This window comes from Dendronephthya gigantea, unplaced genomic scaffold (assembly GCF_004324835.1).
Source record: "Dendronephthya gigantea isolate DGI-Jeju-01 unplaced genomic scaffold, DenGig_1.0 000014F, whole genome shotgun sequence".
NCBI lineage: Eukaryota > Metazoa > Cnidaria > Anthozoa > Malacalcyonacea > Nephtheidae > Dendronephthya > Dendronephthya gigantea.
The window spans coordinates 1770868-1787838 of record NW_021163024.1 but is presented as its reverse complement, the minus strand read 5'-3'; the positions used below and the strand labels follow the sequence as shown (position 1 = coordinate 1787838).

Here is a 16971-nt window from a genome sequence, read left to right as displayed (position 1 = left end):
CAAAATACTGGCTAGTATAATTTAATACATAAGAGATGCCTGCGGAGGAGGCTAGTCGACAGGGCGTATGATCTAAATTGATTCCGAATCGATCGCGTGTCTGTATAACTTGGTTGCGTATTTTTTAGTCGGATAAATTTTTCCCGTCTTTTAAGTCGACAAAGCAGGTGATCATCAATAACAAATAGAGTTAAAAGACATTGAGCATAAGTTTATATAAATGTTTGGGTATGATTATCGTTTTAAAACTTTGTTCATTATGAAGCACATAACTGGGAAAAAGCCTTGATAATGGCAGAATATATAAACCAACCAGAGTTATGCAAAAGATTGATCGATTATGTTGTTGTTGTCGGAGTACGGAATCCAACACTCGGTCTAACCGAGACACCAGAAACTTTAAGGAAATTCCCAACAGAAGATTACAATGATTTTTATTTTCCACCTGACGTTGTCTTCTTTTGCCAGCCTGAAGGCTCGTGTACAGTCACGAAGAAGATCTCTCTCAGACAAGCGATGACTTTCGTGTTCACTCTGACTGATAAAGAATCGGGGAAAACACGATATGGCGTCTGTATGAATTTTTTTCGACCGTGTTATGCTTCGTTGACAAACGAATTCAAAGATCCAAAGGGTCACGCCAATGATGAGAATTGTAGTGATACGAAAGGAACTAAATCCAAAGGAGTAACTCGTTGTATGTCTTTGACTTCCATCTGTATAATTTCCCATCATCCAGTATTTTCATCATTTCGCGAGTGTTTGTTGGTTCTACGACGAATGATCGAGTCTAGAGGTGTTAGTTATGATCTTAACTCGTCCTCAAAGCAAACATCACAAGCTCTAGATTGCTGGTCGTTGTTCCTGTGCAATGAAGACCCCAAACTCAGTCCTCTCCAGGAAGATATGCGTGAGATTGAATCATGGATACATCGATTACTTGTGACTCCAGTTCCCATTCCAGGAAGGACTGAGGTTGAACTAGAGTTGTTACCCCAGGAGTTACATCCAGCAATATGTTTTGCATTCCCTGATGCGAAGAGGTTTTCATTAGTGGACTTCCCGATTCATCTTCCACTTGAGCTACTTGGTGTCGAGACATTTCTTAAGGTTTTAACATGCATCTTGTTGGAACAAAAGGTATGTATGTCAGTATGTGTCTTCTATGAGGACACTATCATAAATCAACTTGTGTTTATATGGTCACATAAGTCAAGCAAGCCTGCATGGCTAACAGCCCTACTAAGTTAGATGAAGTTCGTCCTGCTTCCCGTGTGCTGAACAGCATTACAGACACATTGCCACAAAAACATGATATTTAATTATATATGTTGTTATACTTGCATGCTGACCAACACAACTACACAAGGACTGAATGTGTGAAAATTTCAAACCAAACAAATATATAACATGTAACAATTTCACTGACAAATATGTTATACAGATATGTTAAATTTATGAAGTGATTGATACATACCAAAATTCTGCAAGCAATAGTTGATATTTATCACTAGTAAGTGCCTAGAAGGAACATATTTCAAGCATCTTGTACCATTTTGTATCCACTTGTAGGTTGTATTTCAATCCAGAGATTACAATGCACTCACAATGACAATCCTGGCTATGTCATCATTGTTGTATCCTCTTGAGTATATGTTTCCAGTCATACCATTGCTACCTAGCTGCATGAACAATGCTGAACAGGTATTTCCACTTGTGATCTTAAACATGGTTAATGCTAATGTGGGTAATAAACTATTTAATGTTTACATGTTAAACCAGCATGCAGCTAGCAGCAACGCACTGACACAGTGTCACTGTTAGCGCTGCAAGTGTAGGATAGCTGACAAGAAATTTTGAAATCATGAAATTTGAAACACCTTGTATACATGGGTTAAAGATAAATAATCCGGCAAGTGGAGTTTAACAGTTGAGTCAATTCATGTTATAGCTGATTAACATGAATACACCATTACATTGTCTTAATTTAACAATACTATCAATATAAGTGTACTAGTTTACTCATTGATTTATCAAATTTATCTATTAAGCAGGTGATTCTCTGGTCACACACAATAATTCTCTGATCACACACATGACAATGCTGTTCTATTTTGTTACATGCAAATATGTTCGAAGCCTGAATAAAACAGCAATGTCACGTGTGTGACCAGAGAATCACCCAAGTGAAGAGAGCATTTTGCATATATTTGACATCAAAATTAATTTCAATTGGATGATATTATTGCATACTTTGGTATAATTTCAATTTGTGAAATTAGTTAAATTCTATATATAGCCATTTTAGTTATGACTCAATCTATAAATATTAGTTTTAGGAGAAAAACTCAAATTATTTTAATAATTCCTTATGTAGCTCCTCCTGGCTCCCACCCCTTACATCATTGGTGTCCCAGCAAGTTTTTTCAAGTATAAAACCAACGACTTCAGTAATCCACATGATTTGTGGATTGTTGACCTTGATTCCAACAAGGTCAGTTGATATATCTGTGATATATGTATTTCAATGGTCATAAACTATTATTTTAGTGTCTGTTTCAATCAGATTACAAAAAAAAGTTTTGATAGGTATATTGATGAATGATGACATTGTCATTGATATTTTCAATGAAAAATATTCAGCCTTGAAAAAAATATTTTTACTTTTATCTATAAACTTCCACCATGACATCTTACCGTTAACGTGATACAGTATCTAAGCAAGTGTTTGGAAACAAATGCCATATTCATATTTTAAATTATATCAAAATTGTACTTACTGTTTTTATACAACTTCCTCTTGGTGGACTTTTGTGAGTCAGTCATGTGCGAACGTTTTCCAATAAAAAGTGCTGTTTACTCAAAACCAATTCCTTTCATGTAGTTAAAAAAGAAAAGTTTTCAGTTATCTTTTTAAAAAAATTAGAATTTCTATTGAAATTTAACCGAAGTCACCGAGACCGAAGTTGATTTTTTTTCAAAACAACTTGCCTGCCATATTTGTTGTTTTTTGCGGGAATTCCAGGGGAAATCACATCACTCAAAATGTGTTCGCGAATTTGTTTACTTGCCTTCAACGTGATTGGCTCGCTTATTTCTGACGACCAATGAAATACGTTTGTTTCAAAATTTAGCGCATGCAGGACATTTGTTAATAGCAAAATTTGCCCAGCCAACCCAGTTAATAAAATTGTAGTCGTCTGTTGTTAAGGTCTGTTTGGTCTGTTCACACGAGCCAATTTTGTTGGATCCAATTCACTTCTGATGTATAAAATATTATACACTTAATGTATGCTCCTGAGGGAAATAGTGAGTTTTGTTTTCCCAGGGAAACATTGAGACTCGAGGGAAAACAAAACTCACTATCTCCCGAGGTAGTGTACATTAAGTGTTTTGTATATAGGAACAAAAACATACATGTTACACAACAATTTCATTTAAAAAAACCCACTTTACTTTGTTATGACAAGAAGCGGGCAAAGTCATGTGACTACGAATGAGATAACAAAGTTAGTTATTGATGTAGACCAAGTATTGCATTGGCTTCAGTGGATTTGCTGCTCATATACATTACAAGACAACAGACTAAATAATAAAACATGCTTCAGAAGTGAATTGGATCGTGTGATGAGACCTTTAATTACGTGCTGTTGTTTTGGATTTACTGCCCTAAAATCAACAAATCAGAGTTAGGAGACATTTTGTCACCATTTCGTGTTCACAACTGACAAGTGGTTATTACTAAGATATTTACGATAAGTCGATATACTCCCAAAATCTAGTTGAACTTGATTTTGAAGTCGTAGCTATATAGGCGAATCTTAAACTCTCTATTTTCAACATTTATACATGCATGCATACAGTACACCCAACATTTTTACGCACGTCTGGACCTATGTGGTTTCATGGAACTTATTTTCATGCTACACGCTTTTCTAAATAGACGTCAGCATGGTCCTAGCTAGTCACATGATCTGTGCGATTTTTAATGTGTGGTTAAATTTGATTATTTAACAAATACTTTATCTAAGTTGCCGTTATCTGTTCATGTAACTGATAGAATATAGGTGCAGACCGCTCCGCATATTTTGGCATCTCACGTGTAACCGTCGCTTAACTGATAATACAAATATTCAATAGATAACAGTTCCGTTTCAAGCAGATGAACTGCCTGAATTGCCAGAACCAGAAGCAAGCATTCTGAAAGGAAATCTTAAAAGGGTAAGTTTGTTTGATTGTCCCTTTTTTTCACAGTTTATAGATGTTAGTGTAGGCAAATGAATGAATGACCACTATAAATATACAATAAATGAGGACTAATGCCGTGTCTAGTACGCGGCACTGTTGCATGTCCGTCGATCACCTTTTTTGCCGCAAAGAGCACTGTGCTCAGCATGTTTATTTGAAACAATCTTGACTTTGGGCACTCGGTCTGAACACAACCTATAATACTCTATGTCGATGTATGTTTAAAGGCCCGTTTACAATTTTAGCTGCGATTTTATGTGCAATTTTCTTCTTTTGATAGACGTGAACGATTGGTTTAGTTACTGAAGTTTAAATAGGAGCTTCTATACATCAGAGCATTCGTAACTAAGTTCTCGTTCACATCTTTCAAAAGAAGAAAATGCATGGCAGCAAAAATCACAAAAGAATCACAAAAGTGTAAACGGGCCTTGAGGTTTTGAAAGAAGATCGTATATACTTCAATCTATAGATATACAGTTATTTCATTCTTAAACCTAAATTTTATTGTACTTTAGAAATTATAGATAATGCAAAAGTAATTACATATTAACACCGAATTTTGCGCAAAAAGTACTCGTAGTCACTATTAAAGCTACCCATATTAAATTCCGTACTTCGATATTTTTGTCAAGGCTCTTGCGTCGCTGTCCATACCACCTCAAACTATTCCCAACTTGGATGGTCAGTTTTCATTAAGCAACGGCTTCTCAGATGCGTTTAATAAAGTTCCTCTGGGGTTAACCAGTAATCATGTTGTTTATGGTAATGACGTAGACGCCGTCGACGTAGCAGTACGAGTGGCAATGACGTCATTTTTCTTAGCTCAAAATGTACTTGGTGGTCTTTACGAGCACACGAGAACGTTACGACTGTTTCCGAGACCAGTTGTTGCGGTCCAAAAAGATGCTTTTCTTCAGTCATTGCCAAACGTCTCCAAGTTCGTGATGGCGCTAGTTGAAACCCAGGTCAGGTGAAAGAAAGAAAAACTACTTCTGCTTCTTGTAAAATCAAATTGATTTTCACATATCGATTTTTACAAATTGATCTTTACAAAAAAAATCAATTGATTTTTACCCCAAACATCATGGAGCAATCCTTTACTATAGCTATAATAATGTGGCGACGATTGAACGGGTATATATGGGGGTGAATAGACCTTGAAGGAGTTTTATTTTGTATTTTAAACTCAACCATTAACTTTAAGGTATCTCGTTATTCTTAGAATGTTGAATATTTTGCTGAATGGTTAGTTTATCCCAGCAATATTGTTTATACAAGAATACAAATGGGTAAGTATACCGTCGTATGTCACTTGCTTATGATCACTTTGATCACTTTGATCACAGCAATGCACGCATGTGAAACTGTCCCAAGATTCCCATAACTTTACCCTTTTCTCACTCAGTGCAGTACTTTCGTCTTCGTCACTCAGACCACGTTTAAACGATGCCGGCATAATTTGAAAACGGTGTAAAAATTGCAGCGGTTCGAAAATGTTCCGTTTAGTGGTTGGGTTTTCACGATGCCGGTACAACACTATAATTGTTTGTCATGTGGCATTTCTTCTCCAATAAGAATTTAAACAAGAATATCGCTGCCAGAAAACATGACACCGAAAGGGCTAGTAGAGAGAAAACACAGAAGGACTGGCTGTAAGCACATGCAGCTATGTTGTTAAAATTAAAACAAAACACTTCTCTCACTTTGTCAGGAGAGTAGTAGGTCGAAACGGCGAGAAGTGTTTTGTCTATTTAGGCAGTGTTATACCACATTTGATGCTAAGTTGTATATATAATGGGCAATGCCCTACCCATATACCAAGCGCGAAGTAAAGTGATGATGTTGTTTTCAGGTATAACTGACCCGCATTTGGTAGGAGACAAACCACGGTGGTACAACTATAAACTGGATAAATTGAACTTCAAAGCTTTCGATCCCGATTCGAAACTATGCAACCAGGAATGGATCGCATACGAAACTGAACTGTTCAATGACATCTACGAGAGCGATGATTCGGAAGCGAGACAGCGTACATGTAGTATAGAAGATGATGACAGCAGTAGTTGCTATTCTTCCGTCAGTGATACTGTCGCTGAGATGTTTCGAGGAGATATTCACGGTGAAACTCCTTCAGGTTCAGTTAAACCACCGTTCACTCCACCAGACACAACCTCACCTACACCTAACTGCATGGCTAAACTTCAAAATGTTGATAACTTTTGGAATAACAATATAGATCGGTACGTATATACATGCATATTCTGATCTTTTAAGGTTTCAAGCCGGCCGATGTCCTGGCGGTAAGGTATAAACAAACGCTTGGTTTTCTTTTTGAAAAGATATATTTCTTAGTCTTCAAATACGACAAACTGCTTCATGTATCTAAAACAGTATCGGTTCGCTCTGGTTCAAAATACATGTGCATGAAATAGATCTATAGTTCGTGCTTATGCATGAAAAATCTAAAAAAAGCGAAATTTACAGCAAGCAGTTTATAAATCACCCGGCCTCGGCATTTTTATGAGTTGATCCGATGTGCCGCGACCTACAGTGACTGTAGAGCCATGGATTTTTTACAAACCCGCCTTGTACAGTATAATTATACTTATTCCAAAATACGCAGCGCATAAATTAGCTAGATTGAATTAATACATGTGTATTCCCTATTTCCATTGATATGATTAAGGTTTTTTTCACAAATGATTATCACGATGTTATATAGAAACCTTGAAAAGCAGCCAGGCTCATTAGAAGACGAAGATTTTATTGATGATATCGTTTACTCAGTTTCGAATCCACCATCTCCAATATTGAATAATCGCCGCGAGTCTTCAAATTCTGGCTCAAGTATAGTCAGTGATCCTGTCGCTAAGTCAGACATGACTGGACGGACTCATTCTGAAGGTAAGTACAGCATGTATATATGTAGTTGAGAACTATTAGATGTATGTATGTAGTTCAGAACTACCTGTATGTAAAAAATCTGATCGAAAATTAAGTCTCATGCATGTACACGGCTAAAAATTTTCAGTCCATCATAGTTTTACAGCACTGAACGATGTTGTGCTTCCAATATCGTTCATTATTGATAACAAATCTGAACAACATGGGCAGCACAACAATTTCATATCAATGTTGCATCAACCTGATCGTTTTTTGGCGTGAATGTTGGATTAAGCGTGATCGTGTGCATGCGGTTGATCATCAAAAAAGGCATCAAGACATGACTAGGTTTCCCTTTACTAGACTAAATGCAAGATCAATGACATATCCAGTCGATCAGGGCTTTAAATCCGTCGGCCGTTGGCTCCAATGTTTGACTGCAATCCATGATGCGCCATTCATTTTCATTGATAAATTTCCATAATGATCGATGTCCTATGTTTTCAAGACTATGCCTCTATTGACTAAGCCACCTTCATCATTCATCTTATATATTAATAAAAGCTTACACTTTTACTCTGTTTGCCTTTTAATAGTGAATGGCTTTCGTAAATTCAACAATAATTCCAGTCCTGATCTTCAGGCGAAAAGTTCTGTGTCAAGCGGTAAGATTTTGATTTTTCACGATTCCTCTACGCAGAGGTCCAGTGGTGGTAAATCATTAGCATTTACATATAATCGTCCACCTGGGCTGATTTAATTTTCTTCGCTTTATTTCTTTTAAAATGAAAAAAATATAATGTACTTGCATGCATGTAGCTATATTATACTGTTTTCTGTTTTTTCATGAATTGTGCATGAAAACTGCTTCTAAAATGGTTTGGTTTCAGCAGTTTATCCTTTAGTACAACAATTTCTTTACGTTTCAACCACTTTCTGTTTTTACTCCACATTCAGGTTCACCAACACCGACCAGATCGCGTACGATGGATGCAAAGCTCGCTAGCTTACAAGCAAACTCTTTATTCAAGCCAGTCAGTAAGGAGGGGAAACCAATATCACGGTAATTAATGAAAAGTTTTTACTGTTAGTTAAGACTGGTTTAGGCCAACAAAATTTTACATTTTTGATAATCAATCTGTGGCACTTTGAAGACGTTCACAGACCGTGCATGACAGCTGCTTTTTTTACAGCAGTTGCACTCTACCATGCAGGCATTCAAATAGGATAAACAAGTTTGACATGATGAATATTGTTCATGCGACCGGATAAACAATTATGAAGTCAGCTTCTGCATGTTATTTATTACGTTTTCTGTGCATTGTTTTGCAGTGAGGATCAACAGTTTCTACATGAAGTAGTGGCGTCGGTGCTGAATGCAAATGGTGTCGGGATGTTTAAGAAGAAACGATTGCGAGATCTTATGACGAAGGAGACGTGCAGACAGAATGTGGTGAATAGATTTTTACTGGAGATTTCCGATGATAAGAAATCTGATGTCGTATCTGATGTGGTATGTAGACGTTGCACGTGAAGTTTTATACGAGAGTATACACTCTAAGACTAAAGCATTACCGAATTGTTTTCCGTGCAAGATTGCATGATCCATGCACGAGAGATGTTGCGAGACTTTTGGAAACTCGTTTTAAATTCCTCGTGCAGGATTGCCTGATCCCGCACGGCTATTGACCAATCAAATTGCATCTCCGCTGCTGGAGATTAGGTTTACAATACATATGTGTAATGCATACATCAAGTATACAATGAATATACGCATGCATTCACACCACATTAATGCGGGTACCAACACAGGATTTAGTTACTAAATACTGCATGGATTGTAGCTAGCTATATTTCATGCAAGTTTAATTTACATGTATGTAAGTTGAACCAAACTTTTATCAAATAGTCCTTGGGATGTGCGTAATCGTTCAACGGACTTTTGTGGAAGATTCTTTACTCCATTCCAAATATATACCCTGTTTGCAGACCGACAAACAAACAAATTAACTGGTGTTCACAGGTAGTGCATGTAACCTTGAACAAACTGTTGTGCCTAGTGCCTGCATTGATGAAAATATCAAAGTACTGTGTGTTCAAATGATCGAAAAACGATTGGGAAAAGTTCTCAAAAGATCCATACTCATGTAGTGTGTCCACGATGTTTTTTATATATGTGTTCCTCTATAATTTTTTTTCTCCCATTATTTTTAGCGTGTTCATAAGAGCGTGCTGAGGGGTATGTTAGAGACTCTGCGAAGTGTTGTGTTTGGGCTGGAAAATAGTGTTTCAAATTACTGCCTCGGTCGAGTAACCTCGGCGTACCATTTCCTTCGTATTGCGCACACACACTATTATGGTCGTGAAATCAAGAATATCGACCTCGAGAGCGACGACAATTCCCGACTATCTCCGGCGGATAGTATTTCGAACCTCTCGGATACATCAGATACGACTGTGTCAGCAAATGAAAGTGGAGGTGAGCCTCTTTTTTGTCGTGTTGTTTTGCGTTTGTTGTGTAAGGATTAGGGACTTTTAGGGGGTTATGTTATAGGATTAATATGCTGTCTTCTTCCTTTTATGAAATATTGTATATCGTTATTGTGTCATGTTGTCTAGTTCAGTATTTTGAAAGTACTAAAGTATAAAAGTACAACGAAATTGTCTCCAATTATTCACATGTCTTTCAACAACATATCTTAAACGGATCTAGGCTCTTACCTATGTGTATTTTGATTATAAGTACGGCGAAAGACGCCTTTAGATTTTACTCAACTAAGGAGAAGCAAGACAACGTCTTGAACATCTTCTCATCAATTTATCTGGTGTAATATCTGCCTGAAATACTGTAGATAAATAAACTTGGCGATAAGCTACATATTCCTGCAAATTGCGTATGGATTGCTTGACATGTTTTGTGAAACAACTCTTTATATTGTGTAGACCGGTCTACGTTGGTAGTCAGTGACAGTGAGCAAGACAGTGGTCATTGTGATGCCAGTGAAGTCTATGGTACAGATATTGATTCTGTAATGACGCCAATGTTTGCAAACAAGTTTGAAGAAAAAACTTATCGTCATCTTCACCTTGGTCGAAGTAACAGCGACGTCACGGATGTGAATTGTGCAGAAACCTCAGAATTTAAAACGAACTTAACGCGAGCGTTGTCGAATGTCGAAACACATCTGTCAATTCCCTCTAGCAACGGGAGAACATCCCCGAGTGCAAGTCCGCGTCTTGGGTCCAGATCTTCAGGCTGTAGTCCAAGACTTGCTCATATGAAAATGACTTCAGTGAGTAGCTCGTTGAAACCAGGAGCCTCTTTACCCAATGTTGATTTTCTTGCTCGGAAAAGTGATCTGAGTGAAGGATATAGATTCTGTAATGGGGAACTTATCGATGTTAGTGACGGAATGTCCAAACCTGGCGTGGTTACTGGAAGAAAGTACTTGTTTCAGGGATTGCTTGCAGAACGATCCTCATTGTGGGATAATATGGATTTTTGGGAGTATTTATTTATGGATGTCGTAGCAGCTGAACGTGATGCTCTGGGGATGAATCAAAACCACGGAGAAATGATTGAAAGGTTTGTGTTTCCTTCATGATAAATGATGCTAATATATCTCTTGCTTAAATATCATGTTTTAACTAACGTATTATACACTAATGTATGCTCCCGAGAAAAATAGTGAGTTTGTTTTCCCAAGAGTCTGAATGTTTCCCGAGATTAAGTCGAGGGAAACATTGAGACTCGAGGGAAAACAAAACCCGAGGTAGTGTATACTAAGTGTTTTGTTATATATAGGAACAAAAACATACATGTTACACAACAATTTTATTTAAAAAAACACTTTGTTTTAACAAGAAGCAGGCTACAATTTTTCACTTCTTTCCCTGGCGGGAAACATTGCAATTATTTAAAGTTATCCTATGATCGGCTGACTACATTACTTTCTGGGTGTTTTAGATATCGGTCTCTTGGTCATCTGGAACAAAAACGTTTAGAAGAAGATGAAGATAGAGTCCTGGGAACGACTTTGTTTAATATTGCTGCGTTCATGATTCATATTCAAGTTAACAAAAATGATATGAAGAGGAAAATAAGACGAATCATTGGTAAAGCTCACATTGGATTGAACCAAAGTCAGTCTGTGGGTCAGCTGTTAGCACAATTGGACTACGTTGTAAGTTTATGATTGGTTTAATACCAATTTAACCTGTTCTCTACTGGGCGAAAAACCATTTCGGGAAAGCGTGTAGTCAGCGAATGCTTAGTGGTCTTTCGTTAACCCAGGTTTAGAGTAATCAGCTTTCGCATAACCGGCGCATATCCCATAGAAAAACAGAACGAAAATCCGAAGAAACAATAGAAATTTCGATAAATTATAAAAAATAATATAAATTACCCCAAATTCTAATTTCTGTTTCGAACAAATTATCGACTGGCCGTCGCCAACGCTGTATATGTACGTATTGCAAAAAATCGTTGACTTTGATTATGTAAGTCTTGCATTGCATAAACTGTAGTATAGAAGCATATATACGCCAAGATGTATAGAAGCATATACGTCAGGACGCAATCTGCATGGTAACGTAATAGCTATGAATTAATAAGTAGGCTGGAATATGTTTGACCGCTCAAATCCTCCAATGCACACTGTCTTCCCTTCTGATTTTTCTATTTTCTTTTATAGCGAGGCAACGACGTGGATTTGCGTCCAGACTGCAGCCGTTTGATGACAAAGAAAACATTTGTGGTTCATTGTGGTAGTAATCTTATTGGAGATGTTTATTTCATGGAGGTAAACTTATAGTTCGATACAGCGGTGCAATAATTAGAAAAAATAATTACAAAAAACAACTCGCTGTGAGTAATTTTGTCGAATGCTTGATTGGATGCAAACACTGCCAGCGAGTTGCGAATTGATTTCGCGATGAGTGGGAAAGGAGCCTTGAGACTACTTGTAGATATACGATTAACAAAACCTGAAACATTTGCGTTGCCCATTGTCGTTTGCCATTCACACATTGATTTCCAATTTATTTGCATAAAGCGATCCTCCTTTTCTTAGCAAATTTTACGAATGACTTTGTTTAACGTAGGTTTATGATGATTGTATATTACTACGAGCACCATCTGGTGCGATTCTTGAACGATGGTGGTATGAGAAACTGGTGAACATTACATACTCACCAAAGACAAAGATGTTGTGTTTGTGGTACAGACAGGGACAGGACACGCAATTAAACAAGTTTTGTACAAAGAAGGTATTGTGTCTCCGTTTGTTTTCTCAGTAAACGCAAAACCAACCTCGTGCCTACATGGAGCACTGGTCACGAGGCTGGCATACAACAATCTTTCACTATAAAGTACATATTAATGTATGCTTTTCTCTATTAAGAAAGTATAACACGACAGAACGTGCTGTTTTGTTATATTCTTATTCTGTTGTTGTCTTCTCTAGTGCAAAGCCCTCTACTTCTGCATCAAAGCAACAATGCAAAGAGCAGCGGAAAGATTACAAGGTTTAAGAGCTGGTGAGTATTTTGGAGGAATTCGTGCTGTCATTTATTCTTGTAATCTTTTTCTTTTATTTCCAAGTCAATTGTAATGAGCTTTTATAATAAATAGAAAACGATAACATCTGACATTATTAATCTATTTTTGATATAGTGACTACAAGACTAAACTGTTCAACGTATCTATGACTGACATGTCAACTGTTTACGTAACATGACTTCTTCCTTTTGCCTTTCTTAATCATAGAAAGTTTTCATTTTACAGTATTTACAATAGCTCAAACGACTTTTAGATATACAACGTACATGCAGTTGACGCCGCTTGCATTACAACTGAATTGCAGTTCATCAGTTGATCAGCTGCTATTTCATTCCTGTCAAATCATCTGAAGGCTCACTTCTCGCAACTACTTCGTCTTAAAAAGAACATTATCTCTTATGTTATGCTCTTCATGTTATTCTTCTCACTTAGTTGTCTTCTACAATTTAGTCATTAAATCTCGTCCCCATATGACAAGTTTTTACTGACTATGTTTTTATCCCCTCACAGGTCCACAACTTGGAGGAAAATTTCCTGCTCAGGTAGAAATTCTATACTGTTCTATACCCAACCTTATCCTTGCACACCCTCTCTACTATATTTTTAGTCGAAAGGTGCGAAGTGTCCAGAAAAATAGCTTCAACTTGCTTCACTAATTTATGTACCTAAATATAGTATAGTATATCTCACACGAATAGTTTATTACTCTAAGAGGGTTTATGCTGCATGGATATAGTGCTACCTATCGCATAGTGTTTTTTTTTCAATCGCTTTAAAATTACCCATTTTTCGGTACAACTCTGAATTAACTACTTCTTTTGTTAATCGAAAACCAATCTAATTAAAAAAAATTTTAAGGATGTTGACAATGGCCAGGTTGGAATCCTTGAAGTTTCATTGGATGGAATAACTGTTAAATTTAAGAACAAAAGGGTAAGTGCAGTATACCCTGTATAAAATGTTGTATTCACATTATTATTACCAGTGCTAACGTGTACTGTACATGTTACAAACAAGTCTGGTGATGATGCTCGTTGTTATGATCAAAACATACAGCTTATCTCCATGCATGGTTGTAATTTTAAATACGGATACTCAGCTGTTGTTTTCGAGCCCAGGTCATGTATGCATTTACTTTACCTCATACCCGGGACTTTTAACCTACGTTTCGCGGTTGATCATGCATATGGATATCCAATGTGGTATAAAAAGGTTATTAACGATCCCCAAGTATATGCATGTGATCCCGGGATTGGCCGTTCAAAGATTGATGATTAATTTAAGAATTGATTTCACACGTATTCATCGAAATATGATCCCGGGATTGGCCGTTCAAAGATTGATGATTAATTTGAAGAATTGATTTCACACGAATTCATCGAAATATTCTTAATTTCAGACTCATCTTCACCTGAACTGCATCAAAAATTGCTCAACACAAAAGGGGATTCTTGTCATTGATGAGTTTGGTAGGTGTCTTCTAAAATCCTGTGCCTTCTTCTACCCAGGTTTCAGGATCGTGCATACAATATTCCATGAGATTTTAAACTTTCTCCGAAGCTTCTTATGTATCGAATTCGACAACTTCAGTTACTTCACGTGCTCAAACCCATTTGTTTATTTAATTTCTTTGTTAAAATTCGATAGATCCCGTTACACAAGAAGAAATTCAACATAGATTTAAGTCGTCTCTGGTGAGTATAAACGAAATTTTTATTAGCAATTTAATAATTTAGTTTTTTTTAACACTAAGATGCTGTAATTTACGTCTAGATGTAAAAATTATCCACAGATTTAGGGAACTTGAACTTAACCATTTCGGCAAACCGCTAACGGTAAACTCCAGTTTGACATTACTATAGGTTCTAATACTTTCACAGCCAAACTCTATTGATGTAGCTAATTATTTTAGGTTTTTCACGACCTAATTTAACTTCTAAAGTTACCGTTTTCTCTGTCTTGGGTTTGGCTAAAATAACTCGAAAATAATTCTCTTTAATTCACTTTATTGTTCAACTTGTGTAATTCGGCTTTATATTTCCAATGGAAGCAAAATAGTTTTAGGTTTAAAAGTGCTTTGAAGTATTCCTTCAAACGTTTCATAGGTCAGTAATTTTCTGGCCTATTCTGGGGTCCTGAATGCACACAAGTTAAGGTCTAGAGCGTAGGAAATACTCTATGTGAAGAATTATCCAAGTCAAACCAGGCGCAGATCAAACCAGGCGCCATTTTGAAAAGTTTAGTCAATTATTTAAATGAAATTGAACAAATATTGAAATGTCCACTGCACGTGATTATACTTGAGTCGCACTCATTAGTATTTTACAAACACTTGTTTAATTGTAGCAAATGAGTTATGCTTTCTGTTACAGCAAACGAAAAGCTCTGAAAATACCTGCTGTTATAACATCGACATGTTTTTCTCTTTATGCAGGCCAGTGATATTTGCTATGCAGTCTTGTGTCTCTTTTCCTATGCTGCTGCATCAAAAGGTCTTCAAGTTCGTTCATAAAATCACGTGACAACCTCATGATCGACTGGTCGACCAGCAGATATCGTACAGAAGATACAAGAAGAACGTCTTCTCTTAAGACAAACGTGTAGCATCCGAGCGGCTGAGTTCGTGTAAGAAAGTAATTGACGTAAATATATTTATGTATATTATCATTTAGCAGAGGATTCAATTGCAATTTCTGATTCTCCTGCATGAAGTCCAGGCTACTTCATTTTCCAAAATGTATAACAGTAGATTTTTATCTATCGGTCATGATTCGTCGGACACTCGGTAAGTGTCGTAAACAGACGTAATCGTCACTATTTAAAATAGCCTTGTTCCGGTGGGGGGCGATTACTTCTTTTTACGGTGCTTTTAATTTTGACGGACGATGGATCATAATTTAAAAGGTAGCGTGCAATCGGATATGCGCAGCGGTTTTACTTATTAAAAATTGCCCAAATTTCGCATATTCCAAATTTTCTTCGACGCGAACCTCAGTGGCGAACTCTAGTTCAAATTCATTCGAAACGATAGCGGACCAATATTTTGACAGATACTGTAAGTTTATATAATACCATATTGAAAAAAAAATATTGTGGTTTTTAAAAAGTAAAAAAAGCGTTTGTTTACGTTTTACGTTTGTTCAATCGTGCTTAATAGCACGGTCATGATTCGTCTCACACTCGGGAAGTATCGTATAAGCAGACGTGGTCGTCACTATTTAAATTAAGTAACTTTGGTCCAAAGGGGCGATTACTTCTTTTTACGGTAATTTGTTGACTGACGGATCTCTGTGCATGCGAGTAAAACTTATGGCTGCTTTCCACTGTCGCGTTTATTCTTTTATAGGCGGACGTATACGCACGTAAAAAATAAAATCATTTCAGTGTTACTTATGAAATCAACGATTAAATAGACGCATAGGGCTGGGTTCTGTTGATGATTTGATGTGTTTCCTCTGCCATAAAATTAATTGTAGAACAACAACTTAGAAAGTTTTAAGCCTTCACGTGCGTTTACGCACGTGCAAAAACGCGGCAGTGGAAAGCTGCCCTAACGCCAAAAATGGAGATGGCTGTGCGGAATTCTGCATTTGCTATTGTATTACATTGTGGCAAATTTTGTATTACCTCTAACGAATCTCTCCATACATGTTGGATGCGATCGAGATCGAGGGCACAAGAATCTGCCCAAGACTAGTGACAACGATTGAACCATCGCATAATTATTGTGTATAAACGATTATTTATAAACGAATAAAGTGTAGAGAATTCATACACTGCACTGTTTGGTGACACCAGCAATCTAATAGTTCCTAACGGTTTTAGGACTGCATCTCATGTGAAAAAAGTAAATTGTAAATCAACTTCGTTCTCGCGGTTGATGTAAAATCACTGAATTCAATAGGAATATTTAAGGCGATTCGCCATTATACGTCAGCGAAGCGTGCTTTGTTTTTCAGGCCCGTCGCAGGGGCAGATTTTCACGGGTGAATAGCGAATTGAGTACGCGAGCGAATTGAGTACGCGAGCGCAAGGACCGCGTGAAAACTGTGAATGGATTGCGCATTGCGCGCATTTATGTTTGCATCATGTCATTTATCCTTCAGTTTCACTTGGTCTTTGACGTCTCCGTCCTCAGTATATAAAATTACAGTTGATGGTAATCCGTTCCCGGCGGAAGAGGCTTAATTGAGTAGTATAGAGTGTATTCTGTAATTTGTGTATTTATTAGAATATATTCATTTGGATATTTACAAAATTAGTTCCTGCTTCAACGGTCT

General features: G+C 37.0%; 1 protein-coding gene across 1 annotated transcript; it reads left to right on the top strand.

Moving 5' to 3' along the window:
• Positions 1–169: 169 nt before the first annotated feature.
• Positions 170–16463, top strand: LOC114519776 (MAP kinase-activating death domain protein-like). The gene is made up of 22 exons (XM_028539947.1): positions 170–1140; positions 1573–1704; positions 2378–2494; positions 4141–4221; positions 4881–5213; positions 5471–5537; positions 6101–6488; positions 6971–7152; positions 7728–7796; positions 8089–8194; positions 8464–8644; positions 9346–9610; positions 10075–10717; positions 11099–11315; positions 11826–11933; positions 12235–12399; positions 12597–12669; positions 13202–13233; positions 13550–13624; positions 14091–14160; positions 14339–14385; positions 15126–16463. Exons 1-22 carry the CDS (start codon positions 292–294, stop codon positions 15201–15203), a joined length of 4278 nt encoding a protein of 1425 aa, XP_028395748.1. The 5' UTR covers positions 170–291; the 3' UTR covers positions 15204–16463.
• The last annotated feature ends 508 nt before the right edge of the window (positions 16464–16971 follow it).

Excerpts from the sequence above, each read along its gene's own strand:
- LOC114519776 (XM_028539947.1), top strand. The coding sequence starts at position 292 with ATGGCAGAATATATAAACCAACCAGAGTTATGCAAAAGATTGATCGAT. Across the intron at positions 8,645-9,345 it reads CTGATGTCGTATCTGATGTG|CGTGTTCATAAGAGCGTGCT; the intron begins GTATGTAGACGT and ends CATTATTTTTAG. Across the intron at positions 13,625-14,090 it reads TTAAATTTAAGAACAAAAGG|ACTCATCTTCACCTGAACTG; the intron begins GTAAGTGCAGTA and ends TCTTAATTTCAG.